The 16532-nt window shown below is 40.6% G+C and overlaps 1 protein-coding gene across 1 annotated transcript in view; it reads left to right on the top strand.

Annotated features, from left to right (window-relative positions):
* Positions 1-16532, top strand: part of pdzrn3b (PDZ domain containing RING finger 3b) — a 155716-nt gene that overhangs the window by 131625 nt on the left and 7559 nt on the right. Inside the window, exon 4 of the mRNA XM_062997548.1 lies at positions 14679-14926. Coding sequence (XP_062853618.1) covers positions 14679-14926 — 248 coding nt within the window. The remainder of the gene's footprint in view (positions 1-14678; positions 14927-16532) is intronic.

Here is a 16532-nt window from a genome sequence, read left to right as displayed (position 1 = left end):
CTGTTTTTACCCTGTTCTTCAATGATCAGGACCCCCACAGGACCACTACAGAGTAGGTATTATTTGGGTGGTGGATCATTCTCAGCACTGCAGTGACAAGACACAGCAACGCTGATGGAGTTTTTAAACACCTCACTGCTGGACTGAGAATAGTCCACCAACCAAAAATATCCAGCCAACAGCGCCCTGTGGGCAGCATCCTGTGACCACTGATGAAGGTCTAGAAGATAACCAACTCAAACAGCAGCAATAGATGAGCGATCATCTCTGACTTTACATCTACAAAGTGGACCAACTAGGTAGGAGTGTCTAATAGAGTGGACAGTGAGTGGACACGGTGTTTAAAAACTCCAGCAGCACTGCTGTGTCTGATCCACTCGTACCAGCACAACACACACTAACACACCACCACCATGTCATTGTCACTGCAGTGCCGAGAATGATCCACCACCTAAATAATGCCTGCTCTGTGGTGGTACTGTGGGGGTCCTGACCATTGAAGAACAGGATGAAAGCAGGCTAAAAAAGTATGTAGAGAAACAGATGGACTACTGTCAGTAATTGTAGAACTACAAAGTGCTTCTATATGGTAAGTGAAGCTGATACAGATGGACAGTAAGTGTAGAAACAAGGAGATGGTTTTAATGTTATGCCTAATCGGTGTATGATTAAGTGTGTGAGTTAGAGAATGAATGAAATACTTATCAAAATACACTTAGATCCTATTTATTAGGATGACTAGAACCTTACCCATCCCCAGCTTTGCCTGATCTCTTATGCTTGCTTATACTTTCTTTAAGTATAAAATGCTTCACTGTCTCATCAGTGCTCCACATGAAGGGAATCAACATGCGGCCAGATATCCAGTCTTTGTAATATGCTTATGCAGTGCTTAAACAAGGCTTAATCTAGTGTTTACAATTAGCATACCGGTCAGCCAATTGATTCCAGAGAAGGGAGCCGATTTAAAAATCTGTTCCTCTGTTAGAAAAGTGCATTAGCGCTGGGAGTCCCTGTAAGCCTACAGGTGGACAAAAAAGCCATTTCTCTCTCAGTTAGGATAATTAAAGCCCAGAAAAGCATTTGTGCAATCCCACCTTGCCGTCCTTGCAAAATGCTGACCTCCCTAAGTGCACCTCAGCACCCTGATCCCAGCTTCAAAGCTCGAAAGCTCTGCACCATGTGGAGATGCGAGCTTCTTTGTCTGTGTTTGCTGTTACCCTGGCTGGATGGTGTAAACCGAGTTTGACAGTCTGCAGACTGCTAATCTCTCTTCAAAGCAGCCGATAATGGCGATTGCACCTGTTTACGTCGTTCTATTTAATTAAAGCTATCACAGACTGGCTAGTAGGACTGAATCATGTCGGTAAATGAAGGTTTTATTTTATGCTTATCTAATAAATATTAGTAGTAAAAAGACTTTGAGTCTTTGTTTTGAGTCTTTGTGAGGGAAATTAATAAAGACAACATAGGAATGAGTGATTTTCTGAACAACAGCCAATCGTTGTTTATAGGGATGTAACGATGCACCACAAGACAGTTAAAAATCAATTCACATTCGTAACGATTCTAATCGGTTTACATGTATAATTAATCGATATTTACTTTAAACAGCAGAGGGTACTGGTGCTATTCACCTTGCCTGGTTGACGTCACTACAGGGTTGCCAGGTTCAGAATTTTCCAGCCAAATGTATTTGTGAGGATACTTTCTTTATTTGTATTATTCATTTATTTATTTAATGTGGGATTTGATTTTGATACACAAAAAGGGAAATGAGCAGCATTGTTTTGCATAGTTTGTACCTACTTTAGAAATAAAAGGACATTCATTATATAGATAAATAAAAGATAAGCACAAATACAGTTTTTTTTTTTTTTTTTGGTTTAAAGAGAAATAATAAAAGAAAACTTTGTCATAATTTGTCTTCAATTTCATTTTGTTTAAAAAACTTGGGAAAAAATCTTATCGTGAATCGCAAAATGTTCGAAATGTCAGCTCTGATGTGCTAGCGTGTTTTACCAATGGTGCATCTGAGCATCCTGATTTTCTTTAAATGTAATTAATGGTAAACTGAAAAACTACAAAAAAGTGGTGACAGAACCTTTGTGTTTTATAAAACGATATAAAATGATAATGATTTTCCATTATAACATTATTGGTGCAACCTGTAATGTTCCACTGTTGCTTAATTTATACATGCAAAGTAATGTACTGGAATGTACCAAAGCACATATTGATGAACCATGAACTTGTCTGCATTTTCTTTGTACAAAAAATAAATCTATGTGATTTATAGTTGGTGCTCAGATTGCTGTATTGCAGGGCCAGAAATTTGTTTTTAAAATCTTTCGAGGGCAGCACGGTGGCTCGGTGGTTATCACTATCGCCTCACAGCATGAAGGTCCTGGATTTGATTCCCAGGTGGAGCGGTGCGGGTCCTTTCTGTGTGCAGTTTGCATGTTCTCTCTCTGTCTGTTTGGGTTTCCTTCAGTCCACAGACATGCAAGTGAGGTGAATTGGAGATACTAAATAATCCATGACTGTGTTTGATTTTATAAACTTGTGTAACTAGTAACTACCGTTTCTGTCATGAATGTAACCAAAGTGTGTAAAACATGACGTTAAAATCATTAAATAATAAAATAATATATTTATACTATAAATATACCTATATTTTTAGTCTTCTTGTTATAGCTTCCCTATTTTGGGATGGGGGAGGAAACCCAAGTATCCATAGGAAACCCACTCAAGCATAAAAAAAAGAACAGGCCAAGCACCACATAGACGAAAGGCAGTCAAGTAACCCCAGGTCTATGCCAGCAAGTGCAAAGTGTGATTATGATGGAGCCTTGGTGCCTTGTCAAGGTGTAAATATTTCACCTTGTAGCACCTTGTTCATGATCCACCAAACGCTGGCTGGAGAAACATTTGGATGAACCTAAAGTGTATGAATGAATGATGCTTATATGTTTTTCTATTTTTTTCTTAATAGGTCTTGCTTAGTATTTTAACAGCTTCTGTTGATACATCAGAACTGAATTGTAAAATGTGTGTGTGGAGGAGCTATAGGGAACACATATCTGATATAGATCACTTGACATGATTGAAATAAATTGTTGTGTGGGAGGATTATGATAAGAAAATACCATTTTGGTCTGAAAGGACCATAAAACTAATTTAATATAAAGATAAGGATCATATCTTCAAGACGGACAAGATGAGGAATTGGATTTAGGAAGTTTCCGCATTGACTAATCTAATTAAATCCTAGGATATGAGCTTACTCATTGCTTTCTTATTGCATTCTATTTAAGAGATACATCGACCAGGCATAACATTATGAAGTGAATAACACTGATTATCTCTTCATCACGGCCCCTGTTAGTGGGTGGGATATATTAGGCAGCAAGTGAACATTTTATCCTCAAAGTTGATGTGTTACAAGCAGGAAAAATGGGCAAGCGTAAGGATTTGACTGAGTTTGACAAGGGCCAAATTGTGATGGCTAGATGACTGGGTCAGAGCATCTCCAAAACTGCAGCTCTTGTGGGGTGTTCCCAGTCTGCAGTGGTCAGTATCTATCAAAAGTGGTCCAAGGAAGGAACAGTGGTAAACCAGCGACAGGGTCACGGGCGGCCAAGGCTCATTGATGCACGTGGGGAGCGAAGGCTGGTCCGCGTGGTCCGATCCAACAGACGAGCTACTGTAGCTCAGATTGCTGAAGAAGTTAATGCAGGTTCTGATAGAAAGGTGTCAGAATACACAGGGCATCACAGTGTGTTGCGTATGGGGCTGCGAAAGGGGGGCTAACACAATATTAGGTAGGTGGTCATAATGTTATGCCTCATCGGTGTATATTTAAGACCCTCTTAATCAGAGAAATTCAAACAGACTGACCTCTGATAGTCGTACACATGGCCCACTGTGCTAATAAGGTTTAATCAAAGCAGGGTGAAGAAATAGTTTGATTGTGTCGAATAAAATGATAAAAATGGGAAAGATTTCAAGTCACTCAGCTTAATCAGAGACAGACTGTGGCTGCTGTACGTTCACAGCTGTTTCACACTACAGCAGGTGGCCAGCACCCACAAGGGAAAAATCTGAACACTCTAGTCTAGTATTAAATGTAACAGGCAGGCAGGAAAGATACATCAATAACATGAACAAGCCACAGATGTGATGTGACAATGACATAGACGTAGCGCTAGTAGACAAGGCACAGACGCAGCACTGTAAACATTCAGTGTGACAAACTAAACACAATGACATGTAACAGGGAAACGAGACATGATGTTTGAGTAGAGACAATTTTCCTAGATTAAGATGATCTTGTAAATAATTTAAATATGAATATAAAACTGTTATTCAATCAAGAGTGAATTATTAATGTATAGCAATTGAGTTTAGTCCAAAAAATCGGTGGTTCAAACCCCACCACTGCTGGGTTGCTGCTGTTGGACCCTTGAGCAAGGCCCTTAACTCTTAATTTCTCAGACTGTATATAGTCACTGTACTCTAAGTGTCTTTGGATTAAGGCTGCTAAATGCCGAAAATGTAAATGTGTAACTAGTATCTACCTGTTCTGTCATGAATGTAACCAAAGTGTGCAAAACATGACATTAAAAAACTAATAAATAAATAAATAAATAAAAATAATGCAGAGCTGGTCACCACGTGTGAAGCCACCTGAATCGTTTAACCAGCTAGTGGCTGATTCCTACATAAAGCATTAGGCTGTGTTACACTGCTTGTGTGTTAAAGTGTATTTCTACCACTTACACAGGTACCCCTCCCCATCTGGCCTCCCCTTCCTCAGACACAAGCCTGTGTCTTAGCATTGGTGGGCTAGCATAATAGTGTGCTGCTTCACCCAAGCACCTTTTGTTTGCGTTAACACACACACACACACACACACACACACACACACAAACTGATATCTAAGGGGAATTTAGTAGCTACAATTAACCTGACTGCATGTCTTTGGACTGTGGGAGGAAACCGGAGCACCCAGAGGAAACACACGCAGACACGGGGAGAACATGCAGACTTCACACAGGAAGGACCCAGACTGCTCCATCTGGGAACCGAACCCAGGACCTTCTTTTTTTATTCATTTTCTCCCGATTTTATCATGTCCAGTTTTTACCCAATTGCATTATGCTTCCTTTCCACTGAAGCTGACCCCCGCCCCGATTGAGGAGAGCAAGACTGTCACACGCCCCTCCGACACGTGTGCAGTAGCCGACTGCATCTTTTCACCGAGGTGAGTTCTTATGCCGATCAGCTTTGTGCACGGAGAGCCACACCCTGATCAGCATTATTCCTCGACTCTGTGCAGACGCCATCAACCAGCCAGCAGAGGTCATAATTCGCTCAGTTATGAGGAGTCCCTATCCATCTTATCCTTCCCTATGAACAACAGCCAATCGTTCGTGCAGCCGCCCAGCCCAGAATATGATGTATTCGAAATCCCAGCTCTGGTGTGCTAGCGTGTTTTTACCGCTGCACCACCTGAGCAGCAAACCCAGGACCTTCTTGTTGTGAGGTAACAGTGCTACCCGCAGAGCCACACACAACAAAAGCAGTTATTTGGAATGCTTTAACTGGAAAAGTTTAACTTGAACATAATAGTACCAGTGTAAATTGTTACCATGAATACATATGCCATTATTACTGTACTAAAAGAATAAATAAGAATAGTAAGCACTTATAGACTTTAAATCCCTGAAATATAACACAGCTGTTATATTGTGTAGGAGCACACAGGCACAGGTGTGATGGAGACTTTTTCCATTTTTTTTATTTACTCCTGATGTGTTTGAACAGATGCCTCAAGGTGCTTTGTGTTATCATCATCTAAAAAAACAGAGACATCAGGGCAGATTAAGTGTACTGTCTCCTTTTCCGAGTATACAAGGTGATGCCTCCTGTAGTCAGAATGCTTTTGTTCTTCTTGTATGATTAGGATTACCAGAATTGTATTGTCACGTATTAGTCGTTTTTTTTTCTTCATTACCAGCCTGTGTTCTGTCAACATCAAATCCGTTTCAGCCCAAGGATAGACGAGTTCATTTGCAGACGTCTTCTTGTTAACATATCCGATAGTGAATGACTAATGTTACTATTAGCACTAACATCGGAAGATAGAGTCTTACTCCAGGGGCATGTTATTTAATAATAAATGATGGTACATGATTAACGCTATAAATTGCGCATGTGAACAAGTTTCGGTGGCACATCCCTGGTGTCCATGTTGAGCGATGAATAAAACATGTTAACTGAGTGGTCTAATCTCTTGTTAGAGCCGTGGGCCTCTTTTGAATGCAGATGATGAAGAGGCATTACTTCTCATTATTTCTCCTTGGCCTGAGTACTCCCTCAGTGCCTAATCACTGCTATCCCACTGCGCTGGATTCAGACAGCTGCTGTGAGGACACAGAGAAGGCTAAGGTGTGTTAAACAGTGACCTGCTCACCTCTGGGGACTAATATTCTCTGAACATTTCTTTGTTCTAGTAAGAAATGCTGGAACCCAATTAAACTTTTGTCCTTATTAGTGTAATTATCTTCATAAGTTGATCGTGTTTATATAACACTTTATTAAAGTACAGCAAGATTGTTTTACTGTATTTTCATCATTTTACTGTATCAAAGCTAACAGGCTTTATGATACATTGTGTCCTTTATATATATGCAAGATTTAGGATGTCCATTAACATCAAACGTTTGTGGTGTAAAAATAGCAACAGTCACCCTATGATTCTTTAGAGAATGAGAAGGCATAAATAGACCTTCTGTCAGGGCCGGTCTGTGCAGCCACTGTTGGGCCATTGAGCAAGGCCCTTAACCCTTTCTGCTCCAGGGGCGCCATACAATGACTGACCCAGCCCTCTATCCCCAGCTGGGATATGTAAAGAAGGAATTCCGTTGTACTGTACATCTGTATATGTATATATCACAAATAAAGGCATTCTATTCTTGGTTTACTGTCAATCTAAGCAACACTAGACAATATCTGGCTTCTGTAATCTTGTGTTCTAATGGGGTGAGTTTTCTGGGTGTGAATTGGCAGTGGCTAAAATAAAACGAAAGTTGGTTATGATGTGGGAAAAAAGTAAGCAGTGATAATTAATCAAATCAAAAAATATTTTATATCTGAACCTAGATAAAACTAGTAAGTAGTAAAACTAGTTCAATCCTTCTGAACAACATGACATGTGTTGACTTGTATTCTAGTCTTCTGCATTTAAGGGTAATTTTCAAGCCAGTGGGCTAAGAATAAGAAGCCAGCTTTAATTAAAGGGAATGTGGGTGCAATCCTTTGCCCATTTTAATTCCTGTCTGACTAAATCAACCCTTTCTTTACTTTTATTCTAAAGCTTAATTCTTATAGATTTTACCTACATGAGACAGAATGTAAGCTGTCAGTCAAACAGGTGCAAGGTTGTATTCTTTTCTGTAAGATGTATTAACACTTTATTTAGGGTAGATTACTAGCCAATCTACTGGCTAAAAATGTATAAAATTGGTCACATGATACAGCTTTATTGAAAGGTTTTGGCACCCATGGCCAATTTACACACTGAATTCTGACTTGATCAAACATTATCAACGTATATAGGCTTAAATATGAAGCTGACTGAGGATTTAATGAACAAAAAAATGATGCCTACATCACAGGGGAGCATCACGTTTTAAACCAATGGCAATGTAAGTCTTGTTTTATAAATAGTGTTTAAGATCTTTAAGATAATAATAATACTAATAATAAAAGTAATGATTAAAAAAATTATTTTTTTATCTATACAAATAATTTACACATTAGGTTCTATAAAGAATCATTTGTGGACCGCTCAGGTGGCGCAGCAGTAAAATACGCTAGCACACCAGAGCTGGGATTTCGAATACATCATATCGAATCTCAGCTCTGCCATCCAGCTGGGCTGTGCGGCTAAATGAACAACGTTTGGCTGTTCATCCAAAGAGAGAGCCAGATAGGGACCTCATAACTGATGCAATTACGACCTCTGCTGGCTGGTTGGTGGCGTCTGCACAGAGTAGGGGAATAATGCTGATCAGGGTGTGGCTCTCCGTGCACAGTGCTAATTTGCATATGAACTCGGTTGGTGCAGGTGAAAAAATGCAGTCGGCTACTGCTCATGTATCGGAGTGGACGTGTGTCAGTTCGCTCACCTCAGTCAGGAGCGGGGGTCAGCACCAGTAGAGAGGAAGCATAATGCAATTGGGTAAAAATTGGACGCACTAAAAAATCGGGGGAAAAAGGGACAAAATGCATTAAAAAAAAAAGAAAAATCATTTGTATGGGCAAATGTAGAATTACATGAATACCAGTGTCTAGCCTTAAAAATGATCGATAGGTTGGTATAGCAATTCAGCCCCAGATATTACATCATACACAGGCTAATTAAATCTGAGCTTCAGCTGCTGTGTGTCTTGTCAGTTCTTACTTTCAAAATGAACACCTGAAGCAGTTCTCATTAAGCCATCTCCGAAGAGCAGAAAAGCACCCCCAAGGAGGTGATTTCACCCTCTTTTATCATTCTCAACTGAAAAAAGAAGGTTTTAGGCTTAAACCAGCAAGCATCCACGCTGTTTATCTGCTGTCAAGACTGTATTACCAGAGCAACAGTTTAGCTTGGTTCACAGAAGGTGCAAGATTAAAATAAATGTGGTGACTTTCTGGCATTAGCAAAGATTAAACACAATATTAATCCTTAAAAAGAACCCAAAAATAGAGGGTTTTTTTTAATGTGCCTCAACACAGTTGTTTCTAGGTTTTACCCAATATGTCTCCTACTACTAATGGCACTCGATTTAGTGTAAGGACTGGCGTGTTCTTTCTCTGAACAAATAAAGTCAGCTCTTTTCATCCACTCAATCTAATGCAAGTAACCAAGCAGATTAACACACTTAAACACGAGCCCAAACTGCTTCATCTCATACATATCTCATATTACATCCACCCAAGATTGTTTATCAAGAGCATGGCCAATTCCCACTGTGGTACCATTACTGTCTATCACATCTGTGCATCCCCTACATTTCAACACCTATTCCCAGCAGTTCGTCAGTCTAGAAAGTCACTAGAATAGCACATAATTGGTAGTGTCCTCCGGGGTGACTGCGTTAATGTTCCATGTTCAGCAAAGGGTGAGGAGTCTTGGTTCACGGCATTGCTGGCAACAAAAAACTAGAGCTTTAGGCTATTGTAGGCTGTGTCAAAGGTGAGATCTCTGAATAGGGGCCTGCTAGTGTGTACTCCCTGGTGGTGAGCGGGATAAGGGAGGATGCAGGGCTAAGGCTTTGTCTCATGGGTCACTGGCTCTAGAGAGTAATGGGATTCCTGGGCAAGTGTTACTAGAAGCTGAGGAAAAAGAAAAGAACGATTTTGTGTGTGTGTTGGCGAGTAATGGCTGAAAGGAGTAAGAGTTTCGGCATTGGACACCATCACTTTTGAAGGGAAAAATAGGAAAGAATCAGTTTTGAAGATTGAGGGGAAATCTTAAGTCCCAGGTTGGGATCAGACAAGTTTATATAACACAGAAATCTGTATGGTTACATTTAAAACAGAGTTTTAACAATTAAAAATAATGTTACAAATAAATCAATGACACACACAGCTGTTAGACTCAATACATTGTAGCTTTAGTTGTAAACAATGGCAAACAAAAGCAAGTGTTGGCTTTAAACACTAATTAACCAGAAAGGCATAAGGCAAACATTTTAACTAGGGTTTCCTTTTATCTCAAAGTATTCACTGTTTACACACTAACAAGTGCCGTCTTAAATCTAATACATCATCATCAGACAGTAAAATAAACAAGCTACAACTGATACAACTGGTGTTGTGACTTATTTCTAAGTACCTATTATTTTTCTAAGTAGATAAATAAAATGACAGTTTTTATTTGCATTTGCTTGTTCAGTGTTTAGCATTAAGGCTATTACATTGAATTGCATTAAAAATATTACTTCACGCCGCTCAGGTGGCACAGCGGTAAAACACCCTAGCACACCAGAGCTGAGATTTAGAATACATTGTATCGAATCTCAGCTCTGCCATCCGGCTGGGCTGGGCGGCTGCATGAACAACGATTGGCCGGTTTTCATAGGGTAGGACAAGCCGGATAGGGACTCCTCATAACTGAGGGAATTAGGACCTCTGCTGGCTGGTTGATGGTGTCTGCACGGGGTCGAGGAATAATGCTGATCAGGGTGTGGCTCTCCGTGGACAAAGCTGTTCGGCATATGAACTCACCTCGTGCAGGTGAAAAGATGCAGTCGGATACTGCGCACATGTCGGAGGGGGCGTGTGACAGTCTCGCTCTCCTCAATCAGGGCGAGGGTCAGCTCCAGTGGAGAGGAAGCATAATGCAATTGGGTATAAACTGGACGCACTAAAAATCGGGAGAAAAAGGGAGAAAATGCATTAAAAAAACAAAAATACATAAATAAATTAAAATATTACTTCAATAATCTGGGCTTTTCAAACTTCTAACATTTTATATATTAAAGTTTTTTGATGAGCCACTTATCAGTCAGAATAGGCTTATACTTAATCCTTTCTGTGTTTAGTAATCACATCTTCAAAGTAGTACATCAAGCCTTAACTTTTCTTTCAATTAAAAATCCACAGTATCAGGTTTTATAGAATTATTATAGAATTGTATTTGGTAATGTGAACATTAAAACCACCTTCTTGTTTCTACACTCACTGTCCATTTTATCAGCTCCACTTACCATATAGAAGCACTTTGTAGTTCTACAATTACTGACTGTAGTCCATCTGTTTCTCTACATACTTTTTTTGCCTGCTTTCACCATGTTCTTCAATGGTCAGGACCACCACAGAGCAGGTATTATTTAGGTGGTGGATTGTTCTCAGCACTGCAGTGACAATAACATGGTGGAGGTGTGTTAGTGTGTGTTGTGCTGGTATGAGTGGATCAGACACAGCAGCACTGCTGGAGTTTTTAAATACCGTGTCCACTCACTGTCCACTCTATTAGACACTCCTATCTAGTTGGTCCACCTTGTAGATCTAAAGTCAGTGACGATCGCTCGCCACGGGGCACTGTTGGCTGGATATTTTTGGTTGGTGGACTATTCTCAGTCCAGCAGTGACAGTGAGGTGTTTAAAAACTCCATCAGCACTGCTGTGTCTTATCCACTCATACCAGCACAACACACACTAACACACCACCACCATGTCAGTGTCACTGCAGTGCTGAGAATGATCCACCACCCAAATAATACCTGCTCTGTGGTGGTCCTGTGGGGGTCCTGACCATTGAAAAACAGGGTGAAAGCAGGCTAAAAAGTATGTAGAGAAACAGATGGACTACAGTCAGTAATTGTGGGACTGATAAAATGGACAATGAGTGTAGAAACAAGGAGGTGGTCATAATGTTATGACTTGTATTTAACGGTTGCATACGATAATCTAGTATGAGAGGTAAAAGTAAATTGTGTGATAAGGAGTATTTAATAATTATCTAGGAAACAGTGAACACCACTATAAAAAAATCCATTATCCATATTATAGCAAATTGGTTGTATTAACTGGTTTCATGTGTAATTTGCACTGGTTTCATCACCTCTGGAATATACATTTTTGCTTTATCAGCTGTGAAGCAGCACACTGTGTGTGGATGTACAGTTTAAATCCCCCAGGTGCAGATCCTATCTAGCTGTCACTCATCAAGGAATTACAAATGAACAAATTAGGATTTCTTTGGCTTGTGAAGCGCCAGGGGAAAGCTCTGCTAGAGCTATGATAAGAGCGGCACCTGACCTTAGGTTTAATTCCCAGTCAGCAGCAGCGCTTGTTTAGCCTCTGGCACTGATGTGTCTTAATAAAGATAATTTGACATTTGACCTTATTTTGACGGATTGAAACACATTCTTGCTGGTATAAGGATGTGGAATGTACTTTAAAATTAATAAAGGACATCATTATAACTTGCATTGTTATGAATTGTGGTGGCCAACTAATTTGGATACCCGACCATGAGCCAGTTGGACATCCCATACCAAAACCCTGTTCAGTTTGTGCTGGCCACTGGACTTCTTCACACTAAATTTGTCAAGCCATGTATTTAAGGACCATGTTTTGTGTGCAAGGGTAAATGGGCACTGTGGCATATCAGTCATTAATTGTAAATTGTTTTATATACCTGCTATAAATGGATGTGGCTGAAACACCTAAGTTCAGTATTTAGGGGGAGTGTCCACATTGGGTGGAGAGTGAGCTAAAGGACCCTGCTCCAAATCATATACTAACTATAGTGTTAAAAACTAGTAATGACACCAGTGGCCTATGAAATTGGATTGCTAAGTAGAACTGTGTTACACAGTGGTGGACACATTTGTTACTGTTTTTTGTGTGTTTGTGTTTTGTATTGCATTTTCTCCCGACTTTTAGCGCGTCCAATTGTCCAAATGCCGATCCCTGCTCTGATTGAGGAGAACGAAGCTAACCCACGCCCCCTCCGACACATGGGCAGCAGCCGTATGCATTTTTTCACCTGCACTAGGCGAGTGCTAATGCGGATCAGCCCTGTGTACGGAGAGACACACTCTGATCAACGCACTCCTTCCCCGCCCCGGTGCAGGCGCCATCAATCAGCCAGCAGAGGTCGTAATTGCATCAGTTACGAGGAGTCCCTACTCGGCTTACTACTATCCCACCGCTATATGAACAACAGGCCAATCGTTGTTCATGTGGCTGCTCAGCCCAGCCGGATGGCAGAGCTGAGATTCGATACGATGTATTCGAGATCCCAGCTCCGGTGTGCTAGCGTGTGTTTTTAGCGCTGCGCCACCTGAGCGGCCACGTTACATATGTTTTATTAACACACCCAAGCTCTCCTTCTGTATTTTAGGCCTGCAACACATTCCAGAAAAGTTGGGACAGTAAAGCATTTATTACTTTGTAATGTTGCCATTCCTTCTCACAACACTGAGAATGCCAAGTGCTGATGAAGTGTTTCAGTTGTTGTTTTGTTCCATTCTTCCTGTAAACACATCTTAAAGTGTGCAACATTGCAGGATTGTCATTGTAGCATCTTTTGATTCAAAATTCTCCACAAATTCTTAATTAGATACAGATCTGGGATGCAGGCAGGCCAGTCCAGTACCCGTACCCCCTTCTTCCGCAGCCATGCCTTTGTAATGTGTGCAGCATGTGGTTTTGCATTGTCTTATTGAAAAATGCATGGACGTCCCTGGAAGAGATGTCGTGTTGGTGTACCAAACTCTCAATGTACTTTTCTGCATTAATGCTGCCATCACAGAAATGTAAATGACCTTTGCCAAGGGTGCTGACACAGCCCCATACCATGACAGACCCTGACTTTTGGACTTGTTGCTGATAACAAGGAAGGTCCAGACAAAACATTTACTGTCTGTAATAAAAAAGTGAATGTTAGATGGACTATTTTCATTTTCTATACTGTCACTTTTTCTTTGGGGTATATAAACAGATTCTATTGTACTGTCATTGACTCTTGGTTATCTATGGGCTTACAACTAGTAATTTGGGAGCTGACACTGCATGAATGATACCTGATATCCAACAATTGAAAATATTCAAGCCTTGTTAAAACCAGCCCCTGAACCACTCACGCTACACAAGTGGTCTAGTCTAACATTCAATCAGTGTTTAGTCACCTTCCCAAAATGTAAAACTTTTCCATTATTTAGCGTTTACCTCTGACACCTAAAAGTAACAACAATAAATGATTGCACTTCATCCAATTAGAAAGAAGTTGAAATAAAAACTTTAATTTCGGCTGCTCTATGAATGGTCAGTATGCTTCCGATGTAGCAGTCTCATAGTTCTTCTCCTGAGGGAGTGATTGCTGAACTCTACAGGGATGTGGTTTTTCATGTCCGGGTTCCTGGGCTGCCATTGGAGCGTGTCTGATGGAGCGAGAAGAGCTTAGTGAAGTGGAAAAAAGGCTCCTGGGAGCTCAATGATGAGTGACTGCACCAGATTTTCTGCCCTAGGAATAAAAAAAAAAGACACTGTTCAATGAGCAGACTCTTTACCAGGTTCATTGTCTGTGTTTTAAATTGATTTTATAATATTTGCCATTAATAAAGTGTAGTAAAAGCTAGAACTTAACTGTAATGTAATTTTACAGTATATACATTTTGATGGCTACCCAATATTGTTTTGAAACAGTACTTACTTCTAATACAAGGCAGGCCTGGAATATTGTTATGGGTTTTTACTGGAGTTTTTTTCCCTTACTTATTTAACTGTTAGCTGGGTCTATTATTCCAATACATACATATATTTAACAATTTTACATAAAATTAAATACTTTTATAAAGCATGATCGTAAATACAATACTCAGATATGCTCAAAATGTTCCTCCTATATACTGATGTAAACATTTTAAACACATTAAACCTGCTAGCACTGTGTAATGTTAAGATGTTTTTGTTCAGTTGTTGATGTCAGGATGAGGGTTTGCCAGTCTGTTCACATGCATTATGTGGGTCACTTAATATTGTAATGGATTCAGATTCTAAAACAGTGATTGAGACCAGAGTCAAATAGTTGCCACGGAACATTGCTTAGGTCCCTCAACATCTTTTTACTCCAAAAACCCACAGCTCTAACTCGTCATTCTGTCTCTGTCCAGGTAAATGGCAAAGACTTGTCCAAGGCGACCCATGACCAGGCAGTGGAGGCCTTCCGCACAGCCAAGGAACCCATCAAAGTGCAGGTGTTGCGCAGGATGCCGAGGCCCAAACCAGCAGGACTTGATGGGGACACACAGCTTACGGACATCAGCACTCAGACTGACATCACCTTTCAGCATATCATGGCTCTTAGCAAGCTGCCCGCATCTACACCACCAGCGCTGGATCAGTACCTACTACCTGAGGGGTGAGAGGAAATCAGAATGCACTGTTTCATTTGAACCAAATAATCTGGGGAAAAACTATGGGGGCTAAACTAAGTAATTGAAGACGTCCATTAGCAGCTGCTTTTTAGTTTTTCACTTAACCTTTCTTATTAAACATTAGACATAAAAGTAATTTGGTTCTTATTGTTTCTACTGTTCTAAAAATCCTAATAAATAAAACTTGGGTTTCTTTAATTCAATATAAAAATTTAATTATCCAAACATATAACTTGTGTTAAATGTGCAAAAATGGAACAAATACGTTTTACTGAATGGAACAGTGGTAGCCTAGTGGGTAGAGCGTTGGGCTATCAACTCAAAGGTTTAGAGTTTGAATCCCAGCTCTGCCATGCAGCCACTGTTAGGCCCTTGAGCAAGGCCCTTAACCCTCTCTGCTTCAGGGGCGCCATACGATGGCTGACCCTGCGCTCTGACCCCAGCTTCCAAACAAGCTGGGATATGAGAAGAAAGAATTTCATTGTACTGTACAACTGTATATGTACAGTGGGGGAAATAAGTATTTGATCCCCTGCTGATTTTGTAAGTTTACCCCCTTACAAAGACTTGAACAGTCTATAATTTTTATGGAAGGTTTATTTGAACAGAGAGAGACAGAATATCAACAAAAAATCCAGAAAAAAAACATTAAATAAAAGTTATAAATTAATTTGTATTTAATTAAGGGAAATAAGTATTTGATCCCCTACCAACCAGCAAGCATTCTGACCCCCACAGACCGGTTATGTGCCCATGAGGCACACAAATTAGTCCTGTCCCTGTATGAAAGACTCCTGTAACAGAATCAGTTTCTTCCGTTCAAATCTCTCGACCACCATGGGCAAGACCAAAGAGCTATCAAAGGACGTCAGGGACAAGATTGTAGACCTGCACAAGGCTGGAATTGGCTACAAGACCATCAGCAAGAAGCTTGGTGAGAAAGAGACCACTGTTGGTGCGATAATTCGGAAATGGAAGAAATACAAGATCACAGTCAATCACCCTCACTCTGGAGCTCCATGCAAGATCTCACCTGGTGGGGTAAGAATGATTCTGAGAAAGGTGAGGTCAGTCCAGAATTACACGGGAGGAGCTTGTCAATGATCTCAAGGGAGCTGGAAACAGAGAAATGCTGGATATGACCCCAAGAACACCATCCCCACTGGGCATTTCTTTGCCTCCAAACACGGCGAGTGGAGTTGATGCCGAAGAGCTCAATTTTGGTCTCATCTGACCATATCACATTCTCCCAAGCTTTCTCTGAATCATTCAGGTGTTCATTGGCAAACTTCAGACGGGCCTGTACATGAGCCTTCTTGAGCAAAGGGACTTTGCGGGCACTGCAGGATCTCAATCCATTACGGCGAAGTGTGTTACCAATGGTTTTCTTGGTGACTGCTCCCAGCTCCCTTGAGATCATTGACAAGCTCCTCCCGTGTAATTCTGGACTGACCTCACCTTTCTCAGAATCATTCTTACCCCACCAGGTGAGATCTTGCATGGAGCTCCAGAGCGAGGGCGATTGACTGTGATCTTGTATTTCTTCCATTTTTGAATTATCGCACCAACAGTGGTCTCTTTCTCACCAAG

This window comes from Trichomycterus rosablanca, chromosome 6, assembly GCF_030014385.1.
Source record: "Trichomycterus rosablanca isolate fTriRos1 chromosome 6, fTriRos1.hap1, whole genome shotgun sequence".
Taxonomy (NCBI): Eukaryota; Metazoa; Chordata; class Actinopteri; order Siluriformes; family Trichomycteridae; genus Trichomycterus; species Trichomycterus rosablanca.
Note: the sequence above shows the minus strand (reverse complement) of the source record. Positions and strands in the feature narration are given on the sequence as shown.